Source organism: Megalopta genalis, chromosome 10 (assembly GCF_051020955.1).
Source record: "Megalopta genalis isolate 19385.01 chromosome 10, iyMegGena1_principal, whole genome shotgun sequence".
NCBI classification, from domain to species: domain Eukaryota; kingdom Metazoa; phylum Arthropoda; class Insecta; order Hymenoptera; family Halictidae; genus Megalopta; species Megalopta genalis.
Genome location: NC_135022.1, coordinates 12215142 through 12234775, shown reverse-complemented (window position 1 = coordinate 12234775; position 19634 = coordinate 12215142). Strand labels below are relative to the sequence as shown.

The 19634-nt window shown below is 47.8% G+C and overlaps 1 protein-coding gene and 1 long non-coding RNA gene across 2 annotated transcripts; one reads left to right on the top strand and one right to left on the bottom strand.

Moving 5' to 3' along the window:
• Nucleotides 1-1147: 1147 nt before the first annotated feature.
• Unc-76 (fasciculation and elongation protein Unc-76) lies at nt 1148-16071 on the bottom strand. The gene is made up of 9 exons (XM_033469624.2): nt 15707-16071; nt 11843-12095; nt 3298-3420; nt 2976-3132; nt 2728-2836; nt 2374-2636; nt 2220-2295; nt 2066-2131; nt 1148-1993 (listed from the first exon to the last, which is right to left on the bottom strand). Exons 1-9 carry the CDS (start codon nt 15810-15812, stop codon nt 1977-1979), a joined length of 1170 nt encoding a protein of 389 aa, XP_033325515.1. The 5' UTR covers nt 15813-16071; the 3' UTR covers nt 1148-1976.
• LOC143260124 (uncharacterized) lies at nt 12075-16248 on the top strand. Its single transcript, XR_013034227.1, has 2 exons — nt 12075-12857; nt 12930-16248. It is a non-coding gene; the product is annotated as an uncharacterized LOC143260124 (long non-coding RNA).
• Nucleotides 16249-19634: the final 3386 nt, after the last annotated feature.

The window sequence follows — 19634 nt, the reverse complement described above, 5'->3', positions numbered from 1 at the left end:
AAATGTAAATATAATATTATGTGGAATCTATAGGTTAGCTTTTGCGTAGGAAAAGAACATGTACATTTTTGGGATTATTATATTTGTTAAAGGAAAATTATGATAATTGAACACATTAAGTGCATACCTTTTCTTCCAGTATTTATATTACAATCAATTTATAAAACAATGATTTTCTGATTATTTTCACCTGTTTGTTTGTTACCCTAGTCACACTGATACCAGTGCAACCACTAAATTTAGAGGTTTTCTAAGATTCATCTATAATTACATGTACTCGTACAACACGAGCAAACACTATAAATAAGATCGGGTTTTTATTATAGAATAATGTTCAGAAGTAAAATATAATACACCTGTGGTAATAATAATATGTGTCGATTCATGTGACCCGGTTATGTCAGTAGTCAGCACATATGTATGTATGTATACATATGTAGAATTTTCAAAAAACATAAGAACCTACTTTAGTTTTTTGCTTTATTTTTTAATATAAAAAGGTCTTTGGAAAAACTTGCATCGTAGTTAGAAAAGAAAGATTTCACTCTTCAAAATGAGTCTAGATAAACTATTGCACAAATTATGTTACTAAAGTTACAGAAGTTCAAAATGTAATTGTTTCGATCATCGTACAAGCTAATGCCCCTAAAACAGACTACCTGGGAAACTTGGCTGCTCGTATTAGGGATAGGGAAAATATGTGAGACTAACTTTATATACTATCAAGGGGTATACGATTGATTCTCAATGTTTTTTTTATCAACCATGTTCATTTGAATGGAATAATATGCTTTTTTAGGCATCATGTAGTAGAACATACGTACAATAGAAACTCTCTTATCCGAACATTTATTTTTACAATATTTTGATATCCAAACGTTCTATTATCTAATCATTGTATTACTTAAGTACGTTATCGCCTAGTAAAGAACCTGAATGAAATATTTAGAAATCACATTGTTTTGGTATCAGTGTATTACAAAAATAAATTTTCGAATAAGAGAATCTCTACTGTACGGGATCTTTTGTGATACGAGATTATAGTCGAGATCGTCGAAGACTTACTTCGAGGAAAAGATAATGTAATTGACTGTAGAACAAAAATTATATTGAATACGGATAAGGAGTATTCTTTTGAATGGTAAGATTGTCCGATTTATTTCTTTATTTCAACAAACACAGTATTTCTACTATATGCACAATGCATCGGGACAACTGTGTCGCTGCATACGAGAGAACGTTTAATGCCAGCTTTGCGCACAGTCGTTTAACAGTTTTGTCAAGTAAAGTACACATCTGTGAAGGTATGATTCGATTAACGGGATGCAATGTATTTTTGCGCGTCAATGTTATTAATTAGTGTAACTTTTGATAGATACGGGTGTTACAACGATACGCACTAAATCCGTAAGCTTATTAATGCTTCTTTCTCTCTTTCTCTTTTTCTCTCCTCGGCCGAGAGCGATCTACATATTATTTGGTATGTTTCTCTAGATAAATATATAAGTATTCTCGGTGATATAGTAAACTTTGCTCACACATACTTCGATAAAATCTTTATGTACAAAAAATTACAAAAAACCGAATCGTCGCGAGAAATCCATGATGACGTATATAAAAATGAAGAATCGCATTTTATAATTCATGTATACGACAAGAGGTATTCCGTAGAGCGCAATACATAGATTATCGGAACTGTACCTTATGTAAAATCAATATACACATTATAATATATAAAGTAAGACTAGATACGAGTGTCACGGGACCCTACCTACGATCTACAATCAATAGAGAGAGTGTAATTCGAGACACAACTCAGAAGCGAAAAATCACCTGCCTTAACGCAAGTATATGCGGCACAACAACGGCTGAAGCGTACTGGCAAGAAGAAGAGAGCAAATTTGTATTTTTCAATATCTTAATATCTTTCTTCCTGGTGTTCCATCGACCTTCCCGTGAGACTTGCGATATTCTCACTAAGTGGGACAGAGAACTGAAAAAAGGAGGATTATAACATATATTCCTAACTCAGTTAGATAATTGCGGATTAAAAATTTTATTATACCTTTGAGAATATAATCCGTTAATAAAGTAGGTACGGTTGGACTATCTTCGTTAATTGCTTTTAGTACTGCAACAGATGTTACATTAATCGTGTCTTCTCAAGAAATTATGTGTCAAATTAATGAACAAAAATTTATTTACCGACAAATACTTACTTTTTATCAGAACTTGTAACGCTTGGTTGTCTGGAGGACCACTATCCGTATGGTACGGGATTACAGTCGTTAAATACTAAAAGAAGAGGATCGGGCGTTATCGCATTTTCATTAAAAGGATGTTTCATCGATGAGGATGAATTGGCATCATTACCTTAGACTCTTGAAAGGATCTGTGTTGCGGCAACGGACTAGTACCATTTTGCATTTGATTTCTTTTCTTTGTCACATGGTGCTGTCTACGTCGGTTTTGTACGGCGAGTAGCAACGAGATGAACTGATTCTTTAGTTCCTTCTCGTATTCTAATTCGTCCCTCAGCGCAAGTTCCGCGATCAGCGTTTCGCTGAGGGCTCCCACCAGCGACTCCATCTCGCCGAGGAGCTCGGTCAGTTGACTGGAGCTCAGTTGTTTTAACTCTAAAACAAACACATCGCGATTCTTATTAGCAGGCGCCATAGTCAGGGCTTGTTTATTGTTTCAGATCGGTCTCGATGGAAATATGTATACTTTTCTCGTGTAGCGGCGAGCCGAGAACTTCTCTGCTCCGTTCCAGGGCTTCGTCGCTGTCCAATAACGAACCATCCGAGTCCGGCGATCGCTCCATCGATGGACTCTCCTACAAAACGAAACATCATCAATCTTTGGACCACGGGTAAACGAAGAAATGATGCACAGTGGTCGAAAGAAGTACTCGTAAATCCGAGTATGCAGAATTATTGTAGCATATGCATTTCTGCGGAGACAAATTAACTTGCCTGCATTATGTCGTCTATCTCGCGAAGTACCTCTTCCGCAGTCTTGAGTTGTTCCTCGGGGCTGTGCGTGTCGATGCTGCTGGACAAGATCAAAGCATGCATGTCCAAATCAGTCGCAACCGCCTCGTCTTCGCTACTTAAATCTTCTAGTTCTTGTCTAAAGCAAACAAAAGGAAAGCGACCGATTGACAAACATTAATCGCGTCTAGGCACCATGTATACCTTTGGTATACATTCGATTTTCGCGTGCTTCGTATGAAACATGAAAGCGGCAAAAGGATGACAATGAAAGAAAGAAACGTTGACAAAGAGAAGAGCTTACCTGTCGTTCGATAGTGGGGCCTCGTTTAGATTCAACGCGGGCATGTGCATTTTCCTCGCGTACGATTTGCTCCAGTCGATCGGTAGTATGTTTCCGAAGGTGCCGGTTATCGTCCACCACATTCTGCAAGATCGTACAGTCTCTTAACATCACGAACAACGAGCAAATTAACGATATGAGTAGATAGTATTGTGCGGAATATTTTTGATTAAATTATGAATTATTACTATTGGGACCTAATAATTATTTTACGTAAGGATTGTACACGTTTCGGTGCAATTAAAATTTCGAACGAGATAGTGCTCGATTCCCTAATTATCGTAAAATCCCGGCCCTCGCACGAACGATTCTTTCTCCCCCGAGGATGCGCACTTGATCGGGCGTTGTTATTAGTTATGCAGATCCATCACGCTCTAGCTGACTCATATCCTCTCTCTCGCTAAATTTTCCTCCGACGTTTTCAAACCACGAATCGAATCGACCGAGCGTACACTCGCGCCGGAACGGACAGTTTCGCAGAATTCGCCGGCTGAAACATTTCGATTTTTTATTTCTACGGTGGACACGCCGCCCGAAATAAACCGCGAGTCCTGCGATAATTGAAAGCGGTCGCTCGCGACGAGTTCAGGCGTTCTTCAACGCGTTCTCGAGGTCGAGCGGTGGGTCCCATTGGTACCCGACAGTGCGCGGTATACATAGAGCTTGCGCCGATAGACGAAAGATTCGTCTCATTCGATACAACAGTGAATATAGCTCGAACTATCAGCGCAGGACGAAGATTGTGCTGGCAGATTTTCGCGTGGGTCGTTCGATAAGAGAGATTAGAATTTTGATTCGGGAGGGAAACGGAAGATTCCCGAGCGAGTTAAATTGCTGCGAGTAGATAAGATCCCGCGTGACGGCGACAGACGTTCTGCTAAGTGTTCGTTTTCTGGGATAGCGTGTGAATCACTCTTCTCGTAGGCGTTTCCTGAACATGTGTACGTATAGGAGCGTAAGGTCGTGTGCAGGCGCGCGGGAAGAGTCGCACACTTCGATCCGGCCACAAACCGGAGAGCAACGTGGCCCGATAACAATAGGCGGGCCGTTCTAAGGAAATGAACGTGTTCGTACGAATCGACGTTACGCCGGTGCCCGTGAACGACTCTCGATCAATGGCCCTTTCTCGTGCCACCGATTTGTAAACAATTCCAATTGCATAACGCGCGTAATCGCACCGGCAACACGCTATTCCGCAGCGCACTGCGTCGGTATTTTTAGAGCCGATTCAATCGAGCAGTTTTTCGCCTGTGCGCTAAACAGTCGCTGGGAACGTTTCCTTCCAGCCGGCAAATTGTTCGCGATTTGACACAGTTCCGAGGCGCATTCCTAAGCACGGTGCACGCTGTCGTGCGAAAATATCGAGCATTATGCTATTCGAACTTCTACAGTAGCCGCTTATTTTTATTAACGGAAGAAACATGTGTAATCAACGTTTTTCCGACTCGGTAGAGACCAGAGCACCCTGAACCGTCTTCAAGGAGAAATCTTGAGGTTTCCGAGTAGTCGTGTCGCAGGCCCGGTCCGTTCGCGATGAACGAACGACTCAAAAACATGCAAAGATCTTTGCATCGATTTTCTCCGCGTTTGCTCGTCGAGTTTTCGCTTTCGACGAGCGCAAGAGCAACGTCCTCGTCGCGCAATTCGTCGCTCAGCTCGCAGACGCGTGCACCCTCTCTTAATCAAGTTTAATGAACGACGACCCCGTGATGTTCTCATCGCGCGCGAGCCCTCGAATTCTTTCCGCCAGCGATCCCCGTTGATTAAACCGATGGTTCGTTTCCTTTTGGCCCGCGGCGGACGCTGGCGTAGCCAACCGCGGAAATAAAAGCGACGCGAAGTTTTTGCACGCGCGGCAGAGCGACAATACCTACAGTACCTAGGCCGGTCCCGGTCGATGGTGTCGGATTAACAAATGGAGGTCAATTCGACCCACTTGAGTTTCTCATTAATGTTAAGTGCATTAAAGCAGTGACTTCATCCCAGCCGCGGTGGCATGCCACGGTTGCATCGGGCATCGGGCATCAGGCATCGAAACGCGAACAGCTAAACATCACGGCCGGTCACCGGTTGCGGCCGAGAGAGAATCATCGTCGCCTCCGTAACGTCTCGAATCGATACGCTCCAAAGATAGAAGACGTATAAATAAAAAAGCACGCCTATGTTTACGCAAACGTTACCCGGATACAATTATACGTCGATGAGCAGGATTTTTTCGCGCGTTTGGTAATTCCGTTGATGCACCGATACGGCGATGCCGGAATGAAACGGAGCAATTAGCGCGCACGCCGGATGGACGCGAACGAATCGTACGATATCGCAGGGGAAACGTAGAAATATCTGAGATTTCCGAAATCCTTACGCCACTCTGATTATGTACTTCGATGTATGTATTCCGAAAAGTTTCCCGGTGCCGGTGGACATAGAAACCGAACCGCTTCAACGATATCGATGTCGCTGCACATCGAGGGACCGATGCGAAACAATTCGCTGCAACCGTAGCTAAATATATATTCAGAGGCTTTCGAGGAGCGGTGCAGTTTTATTATCCCCTATCGTATTCTAGCAATCAGTTCGACCAGAAACCAGAGCCGGGTTTCGCAAAACGTTCGTTTAATTGATTCGGTGGCCGCGCGCCATTGTTTCGGCCCGCGCTTGTCCTCGAGCGATCGGAATCTGCGAAAAGCGCGGGGAAATTCGATTCTGGGGAAAGAGTATCCGCTGATTAATTCATCGTCCGGTTCAATGATCCGCGACCGTGCCTCGTACGTTGTTCCGTTGCGTAACGGCGACACACAGCATGTAAGGGGAAAACAATATCCTCGTAAAAATCTGTCGTTGTGCAACTGTTGCGGGAGGAAGAAGAGAAGTAGGAGGAGGAGGATCGTGCAGGAACCGCTTCGTCCTGGCGAGTCCAAGGCATTCTACGAGCGTGGACGGCAGGATGGACGTGAGATCTGTTGAATAGAAGCAAAGAGTGAGTTAATGGCGCAACGAGAAGCGCGGTATAATTGATGCGGTCGTTGCGCGATGGAAAAATCGCTTCTGGGAAACGCGATATCGGCCGGCCTTTAGGAACGAAGGGAAACGGGGAGAAAAGTAAAACGTTTGCCCGAGGAAACGGGACACAAAAACGCGATAGCCCGAGGAGAATCGTGACGGTGGCTAGGCCGTGTGCGGCGCGTGCGCGGCTTTATTGACGTTTGTCCATCCGGAGAGGGTGGCTCGATACGAACGACGGAACAAAACACAGAGATCAAATTTTCATGCCCCTTCGCCGATTCGATCACGCACGATTTCTTTGCCAGGGCTGGCTAGCCGGGATCGGGCGCGATCGATCGTTCCGGGGGCCGATTTTATTCTATCCCGAGCTCTCCGCGCTCCGCGAGATCGTTTCGCTGCCGCGCCGCTCCTCCACGTCCCGATTGTTCATCTCGCTGCGCTGCGATTAATCCGCACGAGCAGCGTGCCGCGATTCCACGCTGCGATTGTTGAGCCTGCACCGTGGTTACAGCCCGTGGAGATGGAATCAAGTTCAACGCGAACTTCGAAATTCATTTCCGATCGGAGCAAGTGCTCGCGAATGGCTCGATTCTACGTAATGCTCTTTTCTTTCCCGACGAACTTGTTCCGAACTATCCGGTCAGGTTCGAACCTACTTACGATACGCTTTATCCTAGCTCTAGCTATAGACGGTTGATACACCCCTGCAGTCCGCCGCCGGGCTGGCGGCTAGACGCGCTCGGGTTCATGGCTTCGGGTTAAAGGGACTAGAATCCGATTCGCGGAAACCGCGATTCGATCCGCGACCTATCGCCCACCGTGTATCATCGTAGCTGTTCGCTGTCTTTCTGTTCCAACGCGACCCGCAACGCTCCGCAAAGTATCGGAAGGCAAATGCTACGGGTCGCGCGTGTATTAACGTACGGATATTTTAGTTGACGTAGTTTTTTCATACTAGGTCGCAACCTAAGTCCTTTGCGGTTTCCCAGCGCCGGACGCTTTACGTGAGAGAATTTACGTGGAAAACATTCTCTAGCCAATTGTGCAATTTCCATGTTCAAACTACAATGGCCGAAGTAATGAAAAAGGTTCACCCTACTTTCGCGTCCACGGCAGAATCTCTAACGCAACGATTCCGATGTACATAATCCGCCGTAATTGGTTCGCCTTCGAACGAGATCTCAAAGGCGACGATGATCTCGTCTCGGCACCTGCGTTTCTCCGCGTCGTAACGTTAATACGCGGCTTCGGAGACGACCGAATCTGGATGGAAAGCAACACCGCCGTCGCGCTGATTAGCTCAGAACGAACGTGCTCGGCGCAGGCTGTAACGTTCTCTGAATCGAATCTCGGGTAACGAGCGGTGCCACGGGTTTCGAGGCGCGGCCACACGACGATCACCCTGGCGACAGAAGAGTCGCGTGCGCGTGCATGCACGGCCCCGAATGGGCTTCGGCCCGAGAGAAAAAGGGGCGACGAAAAGGAAGGAAAAGAAGAAGAGGAGGCGGAGGAGACAGAAAAGAGGGGAAGCTGGGCGCCGCGGGGCGAGAAAGTCTTTCGGATCGCGGGAGTGAAAAGAGAGCCGCCGGAGAGCTACTGTGTTTCGTAGGGAGAGGAGAGGAGAGGAGAGGAGAGGAGAGGAGAGGAGAGGAGAGGAGAGGAGAGCGAGAAGAGCCGAACCGGGCTAGGCCAGCGTCGAGGAACGCCGAATACGGCCTCGTTTGACCCCGAGATTTCATTCGTCGAAAAGCCGACGCCGATCCGCCGTGAAAGAGGCTCTACGGCTCGCGACAAATTGGATTACGAACGGCTCTCCTATTCTTTCGGGAGCCGTGTGCGCGCACGGATCCGCACGCGTGTACGAAAACGCCGGAGCGATACCGAGAGCGAGACACGTGCAACAGCACGTGTCGTTTCCGCGAACGTCGGACGCTGACCTCCCGACTTCTCGCGGCGGGGCCTCGCTCTCTTTCGGCGCGGACCTCGATCTCATGCCAAAGATCAAACCGCCGCCGCGAACGTTACGCAACCGTTGGATCCTGACGCGAGCGGATCCTTGGCAGGTTGCGAAAATACGTGGCAACGGTCGGCGCCGTGCCACGCTCGATTTTTACGACACCGTAAGCTGCAAGACCCCGGGCGGATGCGAATATTGCTCCACGGGTCCCGCGCTCTCTTCATCTTGCGAAACAACGGCTTCTTTTTTTTTCTCGGGTTCGCGTCGCGCGATTCGGGAACGCGGCACGCAGATTTTATGTGCATTGCCCCGAAGGGGCGGAGCGCTTCGAGCAAAGGCACCGTCCGTTTTCTCCGTGTAGAACGCCCCGGGTGCACTTTCCTCTCGATTTCGGCGAAGTCACGGCAGAGTCCCGCGGGGCAGCTTGCCGTTTGCGAGCGTCTAAGATTACCCTGGACCAACGCCTCGTGGCGGAGGAAAAAGCCGAGAACTGTTTGTCTTGTTTTCTCTTTGTACAACGTTCTAAGTGGGCGTGGCCTCGTTGCTCTCCATCTCAGCGGAGCCCCGGGCTGGTGTCCCAGAGGGCAACCTGTGTCCGCGGCTAGCTCGCGCCCGTTAAAAATCGAACGCCGAAGATCTCGACAACTCTCCCCGAATTTTTCTCCGTTGATTAGAACAGTCCTGTGCGCGGAACGCCCTAAGCAGGGGCGTGGCCTCGATCCTCGCGAGCTCGTCGCTCGATGCAATCCGTGCCCGTTAAATCTCCGGGGACCTCGCGTGACCGTTTAAAGTTTAAGCAATGCCTCGCCGAGTCGAAAATCGCTGAGATCGCATTTCGTCGGTGGAAAAGTCGCTGAAATTGTCGCTTCTGCATGTGGGATAGCGAGCCGGGTTCGCGGCGAGACCCGAAGCACTACCGGTGCTGCGCGCCACGGCAAGAAAATATTCTTGGAACAATGGCTTTTTAAATCGGCCGTTTCCTTGTTTTATTTTGCGCAAGCCTGTGCAGCCAATTGGCTGGATTAAAGGCCAGACGGATTTTGCGGGAGTGCGTGGCTTCAAAGGAATTATGCACGGCGGTGGACAATGAAGTTCAAACGAGTTTAAGAGCCCCGCCGAGTTATACTCTACGCCGAAGAACATACAATTATGCGGTTCGCTGGGCTTCACCTGCGCCGTTCGGAGGAGCAATTCGTCCGGACACCTGCGACGACGATCACAATGGACACCGTTCGTTCCTCCGCAAACATTTGCCCGGTCCCTTCGACCCAGGGCCACGAGAATTTCGACTTCCCGCCACGGTCGAGCGATCGTCCACCTGCGACCATTCCGGATTTCTCGGGCGGAACCGTCTGCCGTTTCCTCGCGAGTGCTCCTCGGGAATACACCTTGCTCGCCGACTCGCGAAGCACCATTGTGTCCGTCCGGCTGATCGTTCTCGAATAATCGCCGTTACAATGGCCATTATTTCGAGCGATCCGGAACATCGGGTTCCATTGAAAAACGAGGCGCATTCGGAGCGAGTCGACGATTTAATTAGCGGACAGTTCTCTCTTGTTTTGGCGCGTTGTCCACGCCGCGGAGAGAAAGCTGCAGCACGCGGCGCAAACGTCATGTAGAGAGTACTCATGGCGGCACACTTTTCAGTCGGAAAATCGATACCGTGATCCCGAGGATCCGGCTCTGCGGCCACCACATCGTCCCCTAGCACCCCAACGAATCGTCCAACGATTCCCAATAAAATGGGGTGCCGTATGCATGTACGAGCGTGGATATGCGCTGCGGGGGCTACCGTGTTTTGCTTTCGCTCCGGCCGCCAAGAAAAGGAGAAAACTGTGCCACTCGCTCGGCTCGCGTGATATTTTCAGCAGTGATTTCGATTCGACGCGGCGGGGAACAACAGCTAGACCAGAGAATTATAGAAAACTTTCCAAGGATGACTCGATCGTTTACGGCTCGACGGTGCAAGTACGTTGCGATTCGTTTTCAAAACCGATCCGAACCGCGAGGACGCGAAGAATTGCAAATGATTCTACGAACGGTCCTCTACGCTCCGAGGATCCCTTTCGCGGCGTGATGGGAGGCCGCTTTGAAACAAGTTGCACGGGTGCATCCATAAATGAACGCTGGTTGTGTTCCCATACCTCCCATCCACGTGCCCGCCACGCGCAATTCGAGCGCGTGCATCGAGCCAATAAGCTTTAATAACAGCGGCCGAGTTATCGTTCCGCGATATTGGTCGAACCGGTGCATCCAGTGAAACTGCTCCGCGCGCGCGCGTCCTAACAAGTCGCCGAAGAAAGCGTTAACACGACTATTACCCGAACAGGATATATTATGTGGTAAACAGCCGGCTGGTTGCCGGCGAAAGGCGTAATCTCACGCGAGTTTTTGCGTGTTTTTATAGGGAACGATAAATCCGGCGTGTGATCGTAAAAGCGGCACGCATCCAGACGCAGCGGAACGGCACGCCTGCATACCCTGAATTATGTCATTGGAGCATCCGTAGCGATTGGTAATTACCATTCTCTATCGCGCGCGCGAATAATATAACGGCGATCTTCCATAAACGATTGCTTCCGCTCTCGTCAGGTTGCTTCGCCGCCTATCATTTCGCCGCGGCGATCCACCGTAATGGATATCTCAAGGTGAACCGTGACAATTTCAACGCGATAAACGGGTGTAACGATCGCCTATTTGTTTGCGAGTGCCGACGACGATGACGCGCGTTTATGCATCATTTTTGAACCGTGAACCGGTATAACTGTACCCGGGGAATCGCGTGACCCAAGGATCACGGACAACATCTCGGTCGTGCGCACGCATCGACGTAATTATCGCTCGTGCATTCCTCCTTTTTTTCCACCGTCGTTTTCCCCCTTTGGCCCTGTCGAGACTTACGGGACACCGATTGCCCAAGGTAACTTTCGCGGAACCTGATGGCACATTCGCTGCCAGCTACACCTGTTTGTCCGCAGTCTCGCGTCTACGCAAGTTCGAACGTAACACGCTGGCAATCCTCGTGTAACGCGGTAGTGTAACCGCTGTAACTGACTTGCGGTTTTTTCTATGCGAAATTAAAGCATTCCTCGGGCGAAGTCAAATCAGGCCGTTTGAATGTTATTAACACGCAAGTGAAAATTCTGCTTTGCGATTTAAAGATCCGAGCTTCTGTCAGGTAACACAAGAGCACGAATATGATGCAAACGGTTAAAATGACCGGTGACGAAGAATTGCCCGAAAGATGAGTAAATCCATGTTTTCACGACTTTAAAAAAAATGACGTATGTACAGAAATTGTGTTTCGTACAGCAAGTCGATTTCTATCATTGTTCGAGGGCCACTTGTACGTCCAAGGGTGACAATGCTCGGAGCTTGAATGCGTCAAACCGGAGATAAGAAATGATTTCGACGAAGGCGCGTCAATCGACTGATTACTCGCTATTGATATAAAGCGAATCACGTGGGCCAGGCGTGTCCTCGGTCTGTTTCGTGCGTTCCTTAAACCCAGTAAGCAGGTCTAGAGTCCTAGAGAGAGGAACTTACTGGCACTCGTTCATGATCTCCTCCTGTGTCCGCACTTGGACAGGTGCTAGAGACTCGACATCCGTGCCGTAATCGCGGAAGCAGGATGTTATCTTCTCGTCGAAGGTATTAACAAGGTCCTCGAGACTGCCGCTAAAGGGGCTGAACGTCCCCTCGTGTAGGGTATCGGTGCCATTTTCATGGGTCGCCGGCGGCTCGTTCGCGTTGCAGTTCTCCCCGTAGTTATCATCCAAACTGGCGTCCAGCAATTGTTCTATGGAGCAGAGAAAGATACAATCAGAACCCCTCAACAATTCGCATCCGGAAAGTTAAACGGTTGAGAGGCCGAGCCTCCGCGTCTTCTTTCTATAGAACACAGAAAGATTTGTCATAGCCGTTGCTATATCTGTCTGTTTGCATTTCGCATTTCGCCTAGCTAGATTTTGCAAACTTAACGCGACAGCGCAGAATTGAATCTGTAAATTTGGACAAACAACCGCGGGGCTCGCCTCTGAGTCACGCGTTAGTCAACGCGTCGAGCAAACCATCTGTGCATGCGATCGGTATCGCTGCTAAAGCGGACACAACATTCGGACGTCTTTCTCGGAAGCATAAACAATAAATTTTTGATGTACCGTAGGCAGTAACATATTTTTAGTGCCTCGTTGTAACCAGTAGCAAAGAGCTCCACCCTTGTTCTCCGCCGAGAAGAACCAACTAAATTCGAGTGACACACGAGTGGGTACTAGTCACCGTTTCCAGCGTATCCCAGAGTAAACACGTGAGAGCTCGACGGCGAGAGAAGAGAGGAGAGACGGAACGGCGGAAGATGGGTCACCGTTTGCCGTACATTGTACACAGTGCCGTATCTCATGGAACGCATCGAGCGAGACAGTCCGCGGGGAGATTTCGCGCATTCAACAAGGAGAACGCGGCTAGTATTAATTACATCCGCTGTCGCCGGCTGGGCTCCGTTATCAATTACATAAACTGCGGATCGAACTTTAGCGTGGGCATCGGTTTAGCGTAGCAGATCGTATGTTTTCGACAGGATCGAATGCCCGGCTCCGATCGACTTTTCTATTGATCTTTTTGTTCCACGTATTAGTGTCAACGCGTCGAAGGCTGGCGGCCGCCATTCTGGTTCCGAAGGTCTCACGCCGCTGAGACGTCTTTCGAAAGAAGAGCCAGCAAAGGCTAGAGATACTAGAGACGGCCAACAGTCCACCGCGTGGCTTCTAATTACGGATGCCGTGTCAAGGATCGTGTCCTGCAGGATCTGCTCGTGTCAAGGGCACGACAAGACTCTACTTTCCGAGCCGCAGATTTTCGCGATCCTGCGACTGTCCGGGGACGCGGATTTCAATGAGATCCACGATGTCGCGAAAAGCGATAGGAATCGGGCACGCTGTCGAAAGAACGTTATCCGAGATGCGGGTAAAAGCCTGCTGTACCATTTCAGGAAACGATCGCGTGCGTGACGTAACGTAACTTAACGATCGGTCAACGCCGTGATCGCGCGCTGCTTTAGTGTCCTCAAATTATAGTTCGCAAGTGCATCGGGAACGCCTAAGTCGAGCGGAGACCTCCGTTATTCGAGACCGTCTATTACGGCACGACCTCAGCTGCAAAACAGTATTGTTAATCTCGTGTTTAATACGCGCTATTAAATGAGCGCAGAAAAAGTTCTATCGTAATGGCAAAGTGTGCAGAGGAGGCGCAGCCTCCTATTACCGTCTTATCCGTATCCAGATTTATGTAACAGTCGAAACGTGAAATCACGATTCGCCTGCCTGTCACTATTTTTTATACAAATAGTTATCGAGGATTTACATAAAGGTCCGCGGTATGATCAGAGATGCAATTTGGAGTTTTGTTGTCACAATGAGAGATCCCAGGATGCCACTGCACGGTCGAACAAGATCTCGCGGCTGCGACGAACGATGAATTCCGTGCGCAAAGATAATCCGATTAATTATGGCTCGTCCGATGGGGATCCGAAGCGGAATGCGGGACGGAGTTCCACTGTTTCCACGAACGAGCGAACGCTTCGCGTTTCTTTGGAGCCGGGGCTCGCTCGGGCGACACGTTAGACGGCAATTGTACGGGTGACGTAGCCTTTTGTCGCGGTCCGAAGGTCACTCCTCTTCATGGTGGCTAAATGCGCCACGCCACCCTCGTCGTTTGATTCTAAGGCCCGGCAAAACGAGCGTGACCGTGCGCGTGCACGCGCGTTTTATACGTTTCACGCGTTCGCCCGGGCCCGCGAAACCTGTTCCAGCTACCGGGGCACAACACGGCTCCTTCGGTTGCGAAATTTCCGTTTACATGTATCTAGTTTATGCGCCAGGCCTCGAGGAAAGCGTGACATCGACGCCTCAACTAGCAGTTTAATCATTACCTATCGATTGCCAATGGTAATTACTCGATTAAGGACCCGAATGCAAATATCCAACTGTCGTAAATTGTTCTACGCAAATCAGGGGAAATGTTTCTGAACGTGACAGCGCTGTTTTACTTGTTACGTAAAATTCTCATAACCTGAGGGGAAAATTTGTTTTTGTCAGTACAGTACGGATCAAGTAGATGTATAAACTATATAACCTCTTACCGATGAATGTAAGCAAAAAGAATCGCTCTATATTTCCTATTACTGATACCCCGTATGGGCTGCTATCCCTTAGACATAGATAATCCTGTACCGAATACATACTGTTAATTAGGAGCTAAAAAAAAGTTAATCGATCAGTTTCTAATTCGATAACAATTCATGAGGAAAGATGACAACCTGACATCTGTGACGCCGTATGTCACACGTATTTACTTTTGTGATCACTAAATGCTTTATTTTCGAATTGCTTTATTTATTTGAGGTTTTCGAGCGATTTGTGGCGTTTCTCCTTACAGCCACAGATATAACCTAGATCTTACCGAATGGTCAAGGATTGACAGAATTATTTTTAAAAACGACGGAAGGAAATAAGTTACGGTGGCGCCATCTTGAATTTTCCGAAATCTTGAGTGTTCCTCAAAAAGAAAAAAACCTCTGTTCCTACTTCTATACAAGTTTTCTTAAATTCCGTAGCAGCTATTCCTTTCTCGATTTTCCATCCTCTTGACGGGAATATGGGTCGCTACAAAAATGCCAAATATTTGCACAAACTCTTCTATGCAAAGTTTCATAGAAATCCGGGTTATTTAAAGGTACTCGTTTCTTTCGAAAATATCACATCAGTCCAGAAGGTTATTCCGAATTTCGTGCCAGCTAGCATTAGAAGCGAAAATATTCTCCGAATCGATTCGAATAACAGCGTAGCGTTGGCTCCCGAAATAAGTTGTATCACCGAGGACACCGAAGAATCGATGTTTATAATTCGCCCGAGCGGAATCCTCGCCGGCTCCGAAATTCTCGTTCGACAGACGGTCCTTGTTGCATCGCGTAAATACACATCTACGACAGCTAGCGTACAACCGTCCTCGAAACGTTTTTATTACTCCGTAAGTAGGATCACCCACTTTCAAAGCGGTTCGAGAGATCGATTACACTCGGAATGGAGAAAGAGATTGAGAGAGAGAGAGAGAGAGAGAGAGACTGGGAGAGAGAGAAAGACAGAAAGAAGGATGACTGTCACGCCGGCGACGGCGACTCTCGGTTTTGTGTAATTTTGGCACCGAACGGTTATGGCAGTGACGGCGTCAGAAAACGATTTTCGTATCGAGAACATCGCGATAAACTTTCGATCCGTCGGCCCGGAGGCTACGCGGACCGGAGCGAGAGGAGATGCGCAGCGTGTGCGCCAAGAGTGCCAGCCGAGTATGCGTGTGCAGTGTGCACTGTGCACGCGCGTCACGGGCTACGCGAGTATCTCACGGTTATTCACGCACCTGTCAGCAGATTCATGTTCTTCAGGCTGGCGGTGTCTTCCTCCTCGAAGCGTGCCAGGGGTGCCTCGAACTTCAACTCGGCGATCTTGCCCGCCATGTCCCTCATTATTGACCGTAAGGACGAGAAGGGAGAACACGGTACGAATCCTCGCCGCGACGAAAACTACTCTTGGCGCACCGTACACTCGCGGCAGCGCCTCCGAGGCGCTCCGTTGTCTCCGGCTTTCGGGCCGCTTGACCAGGGGGTGAGAGAGCAAGAAAGGGGCGACAGAAACTCCGAAAAAACTGGCCGGTGAACTGCGCGCAACCCGTCGCATGCGAGGCCTCGCGAACGACTGACGCAGAAGGGGGCTCGTTTGAAAACTGGTGGGGGAAGATGATTGCTGGTCGCTATGGCAACCGCTGGCTGAGCGCGCCGATGCCGCCAAGCGGCCCCAGTGACGTACACCCTACCACCCGTCGCCCGCACGATTTCAAAATATTCAAAAATGAACCTATTCAATAAATAAAGTGGTCTCACTTTGGAGAACAGAAGAAAAATAGCTGACTCGCTATTTTATCGAATGTTTACTTCTACTCGGTTGGATCAATTTCAACACCTGCCCTCGTTCTTTACGCAAAAGTCTTGCATTCAAATCCGATTCTATTACAACGGGTGTAAGATTCAACGGTTCGATCGCAAGAATCTGTATGTACGCTGATAAACTTATCGACAAGCTCGATTTTTTCAGCGACACTGCGGACAAATTAAATTGCGGATAATTGCAGACGAATTAAATAAGATTAAATAAAATTTGAAATAGCAATTTTAACTTTATCATGCGTCGTACCATTGGGTTTATTCTGCCAGATTGAATAAAAATTAAATAATCATCCCCTTTGCTTTAGTTACGTCGTTGCCACATTTACTGTTACTTTTTATACTCGCCAGTATCGTAAATTGATGTTCGCACACATAATCTCTAGACGTACAAAGACGTCTTGGAGTGTTCTTACCAGCAGCATACATACCCACTTGGAATTTATACGACAATTCTTTTCGAAACTCACACGAATGATAAAGTAAAAATTAAATAGTTTTGGGGAACGCGTCGAATTTTATTTCATTCGTATACCAAAGGTACATTGAATTTCGGTGAAACACTTTTTGCATTACTTCTGGGTTAAGACATTTTATTTCGTTTAATCGATCGATCGATAATATTAGGTTACTTTTACTTACGATCATAGGCATCGATTGCCTATTAAAAATATTAATCGTATTTAATAATGCTTATTTCACCGCATTTACAGAACTATTCCACTATTCACAGAAACTTCGGCGCGTAATATTACTGAATAAAGTAGTACGTACGCTTATATGCGAGACGTTTGAAATTCACGCGCAAAGGCGGGTCGCGCGATCGATAAATCGTTGGTAATCGATACGCGAATTGCCTACCTTATCCCGCCCCCTAGCGGTCACCATTGATCGATAAAACAGCGTGGTTTGAACGAATTCGCCGATTGGACGTCGCGAGGCGCTGCCACACACGCTCGAACTCCAAATTCGAATTGCGATCGTTACATACACGAACAAATATAATCGTTATTCTGAGGAAACAATGAAATCTATTATCGTTCTTCAGTTGTGGAAATTCGATGAAGATCGTCACGCTCGTAGAAACCGCGTCGACAGCCGCGCGGACTCGTTTGCCATTTTAATTAAATACATTTTGTCCAATTATCTCCGTTTGCTTTTTTCGAGAGACCACCGCATCCATCAACTTCTCCGAAGACTATCGTATAGCAGATATCACCGTGCCACGCCTCGTCCATTATAAAGCGTAAAAAAGTGTCGCGGTTCTCGTACCGACCATGACGAAGTGTAGCCTTGCCCGGTACTGAAATGTCTACTATATCACGGGACAGTGGAATTCTTCGTCCGAGGCCCGGTTTTTGACATTTTCCAGCCGACCTGCTCTTTCAGCCAGCAACGTTCAGGGAAACACGAAATGCACGACGCCCTCCGAAAATACTTGGCCTCGTTCACGGCCCTCAGAATGTCAAGCTAAACGAGCACGCTTTTTAAACGACAGCACTTTACCTTTTACGGCTTTTACACCCTTTCCTCCAGTTCACGGCGCGTGTTCCATTCATCGCTGTCCTCTCGACAACAAAAACTAAAATTCCTTAGCAGCCAGGTGAGACGAGTCGTCATCTCGTCGAGGCATCCTCGCCGCGACCATCCTTTCATTATTTTTCGTCGCTATTTTTTGCTCGCCAAGAGGCTCTCTGATTATTCATTCGCAATTACCATTATATAAATGCTCGCGGTCGAAGTCAACCAGCAGGTTTTTAGTAATAATAACAACAATTTCACGGATACGCGTATAGCCTACGCCAGGCATCCGTACCGTTAGATTTCCAGCCGGCATAATGCAGCCGGCACTTGAAACAAAATCACACGTATTTGAAGGAAACCGGAGGGGGGGGGGTAGTGTTTTGCATGCCGTTGATACGCGATGTCGAAAGACAAAGTAGCAACGTAAGTCTATAAAGTAGCCGGTAATTTGCACGTTAATGGGTCACGCATAGAACGAGACAAAAAAAAGAACGGCGGCACGGCGAAAATGTAAAAATGCCAGTATAATGGGGAAATTGTGGTTAACCTTGATGATATTGCATACGAATCGCATTGTTAGCACAAGGTAGCAATTAATGAAGGCAACGGATACGCTTTATTTTTTCATTTTTGTTACGCAGGCATGATCTAAATGCGATATCGTCGGATCGATGCCGTTAGAGAGGCGATCCGATAAGAGGAATCCGTCGAGATCCTTCGAGCACGGCCGGGAGGGGGACACGTCCGACGCATAAGGATGAGATTCCGCGGATTATTTCACGGACCCGAGCAATCCGCGAGCCGCCTTATCACGATTATCGGCGGAACGATCGTTTTAAAAGGACTCGTAATCGGGCACGGTTTGCAATTGAAAAAAGAGGTCTGGCATAAAAGATTCATGAGCCGCCGTTATTGGCAGAAAAAATATGGCCGGCTACGTTGGCGGATTTGCGCGTCGCCGCGCCGATCGGGATAAATCAATGTCGCGCTCGTAGATCGCTCGATGACGACCGGAAACGGGGGGAAACGCTTCAACTGAGAATTGAACCCGTTGCGATGCGGCATCGTGTCGGACTCGTTGCGAACAATTTCGAGCCCGAACGTTCGTTTTCTTTTTTTATCGCTTCGTTATCTTAGTTTATTGGTAAACGATGCGGAGAAAAACGTCTGTTTAAGTCGGGATAGAGAACGAAGTTTACAGGAGAAGAAAATCGATGTGACAGAGCTACAAAATTACGCATCGTGCACGATAAAACGGGTATTAATATGCAAGGTTTAGCTTACTAAATATACAATCGATATTCATATTTTTTCTCTTGTAAGGAATTTATCGATGACGAAGAAGCGCTAACGAAGGTTCTGCCGCGAAAGAGATCGCCGGAGTTTAACCGAGACTGCTCAATGACGATCGCTGTTCTAATTGTCCGATTTCGCCACTCGTGTTTTCTTCGTCTACGCGACGAAATCGCGCCGCCTAAACGATGCCTTGCAAACCTCCTTACAACATGGTCGAATTACGCAACCGTGCGATGTTTATATTTGTAACCTTACCTTCGTAACGCTCGGGCGGAATAATAATAATAACAAGAATAATGACATAATAATAATTCTAAAAGAAAAATACGACGCGAAACAGGTAGCGCACCGAAAGCCATCGCGCTCGGAAGGCTCTCCGCAGGTTGATCGATTGTTATTGAAGTCGAAACGCGACCGATGATACGCAGATCGATCATCTCGTCACCGTGATTGGTTTCTGTCGTGCACGAAGCTGCCGTGGATCACGGTTCGATCGTAAATCTCCACGGCGAGGCACGCAAACGACGC